The 7,191-nt window shown below is 38.6% G+C and overlaps 1 protein-coding gene across 1 annotated transcript; it reads right to left on the reverse strand.

The window, feature by feature from the left end:
* Positions 1-1,344: 1,344 nt before the first annotated feature.
* LOC113360132 lies at positions 1,345-3,418 on the reverse strand. The gene is made up of 3 exons (XM_026603674.1): positions 2,621-3,418; positions 1,957-2,367; positions 1,345-1,698 (listed from the first exon to the last, which is right to left on the reverse strand). Exons 1-3 carry the CDS (start codon positions 3,416-3,418, stop codon positions 1,345-1,347), a joined length of 1,563 nt encoding a protein of 520 aa, XP_026459459.1.
* Between the last annotated feature and the right edge of the window lie 3,773 nt (positions 3,419-7,191).

Raw genomic sequence — 7,191 nt, forward strand, 5'->3', positions numbered from 1 at the left:
CTCCCGAACAACGGACACAAACTTTGCTTGCTTTTTAGCTTTTATTTTCCATATAAAGACATGATTATGGGTTGGCTGATTATGATGACGAAAATCAACCACTAAAACTGATGATTTTGGATTAATATCTTCGCCAGTTGGAGCAAGTCCTTTTTTTTTGTATAAGAAAAGCTTAGTCCTAGAAAGGCACTAAGAGCAGTACAAGAATGGTGTTTTGGCATTGGCAGTGGATGTGGATGCACCACTCAGCCTGCCAACATTGTTCTTACAAGAAAGAGCTAAGTTAAAAGCATCCATATTTCGACTACGATGGATGATGTTAAAATTCAGTAAAACAAAAGATATGGGGTTTATGACCATATTTCTACTGTTGTCTTCTTGACTGTTTCTTCTTTCATAGAAATTAAGATGAAATCTTCCTTGAGCAGCTTCATGATAGAGTAACTTAAAGCGATCTAGAATGTCCATTGATTCAGCAGATATTGTAATGTTTGTATGCTGCATTTCTTTGGCCCACTGGAAAGCTAGGTCTGCCCCTCCTGTGGTTCCCCCTTCTCCATAGTGTCCTGGATGTCCTCTAGCGCCAATGGTGTTTCCTCCAAAATCTGTCATTGTTAGTGCAGTATAATATACAGAATTTTCAGGATCTTGTAGTGTGCATATATTGATATGCTTCCCAAATCCTGCTTCAGCATTCCAATTGTAAGAAATATTGACTGGTTGTAAGGTAGTGTCCGCTTCCTCGGGTAAAAGAGGAAAGTCGTTCATTATATGATCTGGCATCGCATGTATTCTATTATGATTGCACAAATGCTGCTTAATCCTGAGAGTAATAACTCCCACATTAGGCTGAATTTGTTTGAAAATGAGATCACATCTTGCTTTCCATAGATACCAACAAGTGGTGGCATAAATGTTGCAGGCAGAACTAGTGTTTCCAGCATGGAACCAGGAGTTTAACCAGTCAATAAAGATGGTATTGTTATCAAAGAGAGTATGAGAGGTGCCAAGAATTTCCTGCCACACCAAAGTAGCAGTAGGACAATTTAGGAACAAATGAGACATGGTTTCTTCTTGCCCACTGTTGCAGACAGTGCATAATGGATTGATGTAATGCAAGATGCTAGCTGTTTTGGCATTTGTGGGAAGGATTCCATGTGCACATTTCCAGATAAAGATTTTGATAACTGGGGCCACATCCATGTTCCAAATGGCTTCCCAATTACCAGTTACTATTTCATTTCTGTAAAGATGATCAATTTTTGCCTTGTACAACTCCTTGATTGAGAACACTCCTGTGTCATTGAGATTCCATATAATTCTGTCTTCTTCATTTGGGTGTGTCTACAGTGTAATGATCACAACAGCCTCCTCCATGCTGAAGTAGGTAGAGACTTGATCTTCATCCCAATTTCCATCTGGAAGTATCAAAGCTTCAAGCTTGTCAATGTACTGTGGACAGTTCTGGGGTTTTTGAAGTCTTGAGTTAGTGTTTTGGATCCATATATCTTCCCAGATCTTGATCTTTCTACCATTACCAATCCTCCAAGAGCAGTGTTGGTGTATGTTGCTTTTGCCTTCCAGAATTCCTTTCCATATCCATGAATCCCCATCCTTTGATTTAGTATTCATGCTAAGAACATTTCTGCCTAAGAGATATTTGGCATCCATGAGTTTGTACCATAGAGAGTCCTTATCCTGCTCAAGTCTTCATCCAAATTTTGTTATCATTGAGTTGTTGAAGAGTTCCATGTTCATGAATCCTAGACCTCCCTTTTCTTTTGGCTTGCACACTGATGTCCAGGCTTTAGGGTAATAACCAGAAGGATTTTTTATATTCTTTCCCCAGAAGAAATCTCTTTGTAGGTTGTTGATGTCTCTGCAGGTTTTCTTAGGGACCTTAAAGCAGTTCATTTGATAAATACAAGCTGAGGATGTCACAAATTTGATGATTACCTCTCTGCCAGCAGGATTTAAAGGTGTATGTTTCCATCCAGTAAGTCTCAGCTTCAATTTTTCTACCCCAGGTTTGAAAGAATTGATTTTGCTTCTATGAATGAATAGAGGAGATCCTAGATATTTGTCATCTAAATGAAGCACTTGAACTCCCGTAGAATTGCTGATTTGAGGAATTAGGTCTGGATGAGTGTTTTTGCTGAAGAAGACTCCAGATTTATGAAAGTTGATTAGTTGCCCAGATGTACTGCCAAATAACTGCAGGAGCTGCATTATATTTTGAGCTTCAATAGTGTTTGCTTTGCAGAATATCATGCAATCATCAGCAAATAGGAGGTGGCTGATAGGAGGTGCTGCTTTGCAGATCTTTATTCCATTGATGATACCATCTCCCCAGCATGCAGAAGAGTCCTTGATATAAATTCCATGCAAAATAAGAAAAGATAGGGAGATAGGGGATCTCCTTGCCTTAGACCTCTAGAGGGTTTGAAAAATTTGTCAGGTGAGCCATTGATGAGGACAGCTGATGTGGAGGTTGAGGTACATTGATAAATCATGTTGCACCACTTTTCATTAAAACTAATTTGCTTCATAATGGTCAGTAAGAAACCCCAGTCCACTCTATCAAAAGCTTTTGCCATATCAATCTTTATTCCCATTGTACCAGAGTTGCCTTTTTTTCCTCTTTTAGACCTGATGGTATTATAATTTCATGAGCAATAGCTATGTTGTCAGAAATTTGCCTTCCAGGAATGAAAGCAGATTGGTAAGGAGAGATGATTTTGGTTAGGAAGGGCTTCATTCTCTGGGCTAGGAGTTTAGATATGATTTTGTATGTGGTGTTACAGAGTCTGATTGGTCTAAAATGACTAGGGGAAGTTGGGTTATCCACTTTGGGGATGAGAGCTATAAAGGTGGCATTCATCTCCTTTAGAAGGTGACCAAAGAGGAAGAAATGTTGAACCATAGAGACAATATCATTACCAATGATATCCCAGTTGAGTTTGAAGAAATTTGGTGGGAATCCATCTGGTCCTGGAGCTTTGTCATTAGACATACTAAATAAGATAGCTTTAATTTCTTCAGGTTCAGTTTTTCTGTTGAGAATTGTGTTGTCTTCAGGAGTTATGGCTAGGGGGATAAGGTTGATGATTTCAGAAGAGGGGCTTGTAGTTTCAGCAGTAGCCATCTGAGAGAAGTGATTGGTGAAGCAGTCTTTGACCTCTTGATACTCAGTAATCCAGTTGCCTTCTTCATTTTGAATAAATTCTATTTTATTCCTTCTTGCTCTACTTTTAGTGGCTCTGTGAAAGTAACTTGTGTTCTGATCTCCCATCTTGATGAGTTGATCCCTGCTCTTAGTTTTCCAGAATTTCTCTTCTATGTCTTGCCAGTTTTTGAGCTGCTTTCTAGCATCAGCTAGGGCCTGCCCTCTGTCAGCTCTGAAGTAGTGAGTATGCATACAAGTTAAGTGTTGCTTGCATTCTTCAATATTGGTTTTAATGTTTCCATAAACTTCCTTGTTTCAAACTCTGATTTGTAATTTAATGTCTCTAAGTTTTCTGGCAATAGAGAAAGCACTTGAACCAGGAGTGTCCTTTTTCCAACATTCAGCAATGATTTTTCTGCATTCAGCATGATCTAACCATGGGACAAAAAATTTGAATGGAATCTTACCATTCTTCCAGTGAGGATTAGAATTTAATAATATGGGGCGATGATCAGAGCCAATGGCTAGCATATTAGTAATAGTGGTATTTGGATAGATGTCAAGCCAATTATCATTAGCTAGACCTATGTCCAGTCTTTGTTCAGTTAGAGCATGGCCTTTTCTTTTGTTTGACCAAGTGAAAGGGCAACCAGAAAATCCAAGATCAATGAGATCCAAGTTTTGTATCTTTTCATTGAAAATAGAAGCTTCATTAGCATCTATGGGATGAGTACTAAACTTTTTTGTATCATGGAGAATGAAGTTGAAATCCCCAATAACCAGCCATGGTAATTTATTGGAGATAGCAGATTGCTCCAGGATTTTCCAAGATTTTAACTTGGATTGAGTATCATAGGGATTGCCATAGTAACCTGTAAATAACCAAGGGGGGCTATTGGCAATTCTGATTATAGCATTGATATGATTTATAGATCAATCTAGGACTTCTAGGGCTATATTGCTTTTCCATATCAAGGCTAAACCAGTAGCAGTGCCACTTACCCCACCTGGATTAACATACCATAAATTGTTGACCCCTAAATCATGCATAGTTTTCTTGAGTTCATCATACTTTTGTCTAGTTTCAGACAAAAATATGATGTCAGGATTTAGTTTATTGAGCATATCATTGAGGTATCTTTTAGCATCTCTAGTGCCTAATCCCTGACAATTCCAAGCTAAGGAAGTGAAGGATTGCCAAAAATATGACACTGCTGGATACTTTGAGAGAAGCCTCCTAGTAATACTATCATAATTCTTATGAAGCAGAGGATGCACAAGAGAGAAAGTATAACAAAACTTTAAGCAATGGAAGTAATAGTCAAGGTTGAGATTACATACCCTTGTTCCAGCAGCAGAGCAATCCATGGTGCCATTAGCCATGAGGTTGTGGGGATTGACCATTTGCTTCTGAGTAAAGTCAGTCTGGTCCTTGTAACTTTTTGCACTTGTAAAATCCATGTTGTTTTGGGAAGCATTATCTTAATTTGGAACATCCTTCTTTCTCTTGGAGTCATAATAGGAGCTAGAAGAGGAATTGAGAGAGATATCATCAAGATTCTCAAAAGTGTGATCCTTTTTCTTTGCCTTCCAAGCAGCTTTTTTCTTTTTAATTGCCTCAGCTTCCATATTTGCTTTGATCTGAGCCAAAGTAGGTAGGGAATGAGAGGGAAAGTATTTGGGGGTATTGATGACTGGGAATAATTGCTCAGCAGTAGGTAGGTCAGCAGTAGTAGTTTCCTCATCATTTTTGCTTAAGATGTTGTTGTTGTTGGGAGTAGTTCTAGCAACAGCTTTCCACTTAGGAAGCTTTTTCTTGTACTAGCCAGCTATCTTTTTTGCCAAGTCTAATATTTTGTTTCTAATTTGACAAGCTAAGACATCTGGGTGTGTGGAATTCTGAGTTTCAGCAGTAGAGGGCTGAGCTCCAAAGATGATGTGATTGTTTGAAGTGGAGGCAATGTTTGCTATTGACTTTTCAAACTCCAACCTTTTAGCAATTTTCATTTTTGCTTCAAACACAGCAGCAACATCTGCATCAGAATAGTGTCTGTGGATGATAGCCTTTCCAGCTTGAACCATTTTTTTGTCTAGGAGTTATAGGTGTAGGTGCTGGTTGGGGGATTGGTAAATGATGGTAATCAGGATTGTTTTGATTTGAAGGAGATGGGCATGGAGGGCTAGGGTGATCAAGGATTCTACAGACTTTGCAGAATTTGATGTCATTGAGAGCATAAGCACATTCCAACTAGTGAGATAGAGTAGGTGTTTCAAAAACTTATATTCCAAATTTGAGAGATCTAGTTACATTGACTTTAACTTTTACTTCCACATTTTTTTCAAATTTGTCTCTACCATAAGGTTTTTTTGAACCTTGGTACACACCAATTGGTTTTATGATGTTTGGTATGTCTGGAATTATGTGGGTAGGGATTCTCTTGACTAGCAGTCAGATCATAACCTGAGAGAAAAGTTCTTCATCAATGAGTTCAGGGCCTTTTTCAGGTACACCCACAAGGACCATCAGCTTATAAAAAACCCCTCTAGTACCTCCATTCCTCAACGTTGAATAGTCTTCTTCATTAGTAGTTCTGAGAATGTAGAAATTTCTTCTTCTATTCCAGATTTCAACCTCAATTCTGCTGATCATTTCCCAGTGAGCGTTGATGAAGTTGCTAACCCTGGAAGTTTGGAAGCAAATATTACTACATAGTTTGCCAATGAAACATCCTTTCCAATCTTGAACATGCTTGGTTTTGATGTTCTCAGATTTGATAAAAACTTTTGGAAACAGGTCCTCAGGAATGGTTAAGGTTGTGTTCATTTTTTTACCAGGTTTTCAATGGATGATGGGTTAGAGTTGGAGGAGGAGGCCATTACTCTGAGTTTATGAGTCCTGAGAAGTAAGAAGGTGTGAGGGTTATGTTCACTTGGGGTAGAAAGAGTGAAGTATAGGACAGTGAGGATGATGTTGATATGACTAACTTTAATTTGAAAAAATTACACGGGATGCCATGGAGCCTTGTCGTAACTAAAGTGGATAACAATAGCAGTGGAGAATCTAAGATTTCTGTACTTGTTATGGGTGTGGCCAGCTAATCGCTTGTTGACTTGGTCGACCATGGCTAATGGCACTTTGGAGAGCAACCTGTCATAATTCATATCACTAGACATTAAGGCGTTAGTGGTATCAGAATTAGCGAAAAGAAAGTTTACTTTGTTACTGATTTCCTTTACCATGCCTTTTGAAATATTGTAAATCTACCACCAGGCAATAATGGGCTCGACTAAAGTGCAAATATAGGTGGTCCAAGTATAATCTGACTCAGATTGAGTCTGAAGCAGAATTTGATACTTAATCATCTGATTCAGAGTTATATGTAAAACCAAGTCACTTTGAGATGGATCCCCTGGTGGATTAATTCTCTCGGGTAGAGGCCATTGAACAATATCCAAGCTCCGATCCGAGTTTGTGGTAGTTGTATAACTGCCAAGTGTTTGATGCCGCTTCGCATGAGCCAGTAAAAATTGGTTACTTTTGCTAGGCCAAGGTAAGTAGGAAGTAGGCTTGCCACTTTGTAAAATCAAGTAGTACCAATCTCTAGGACATTCGATCAGAGATCCACAAGAGATGATTAATGGTTATGATGTGGAGGTTGTTTCTCTTCCCAGCCAAGATAAAAACAAGAAATTCAGAAGTTTTTTCAGTTTCTCAGTTCGTTTTTCCAGAGCATAACCCAGCAAATTTACATTTTTCCCGTGTCGAGAGAAATTCTGAAGATGAACGAGAATTTGGATACCAGTGATAAAGGGCGCGATTATGAGAATCCAGATGGAATTCAAGAGAGACTGAAGAAGCATAGGCTGAGTCTGCCCAAAGATCAAGTAATAATCTATGATTTTCAAGAGAATTTTGTTAATTATTGATGTTCTAAAGAGATGTTTGCAAGCAAGTATGTTGTTTTTGACTAGAAGGCGTCTGATGTTGGGTAAATTGATTTTCCACCATTTTGCTAGGTTGTTGT

Source organism: Papaver somniferum, chromosome 3 (genome assembly GCF_003573695.1).
Source record: "Papaver somniferum cultivar HN1 chromosome 3, ASM357369v1, whole genome shotgun sequence".
Lineage (NCBI taxonomy): Eukaryota > Viridiplantae > Streptophyta > Magnoliopsida > Ranunculales > Papaveraceae > Papaver > Papaver somniferum.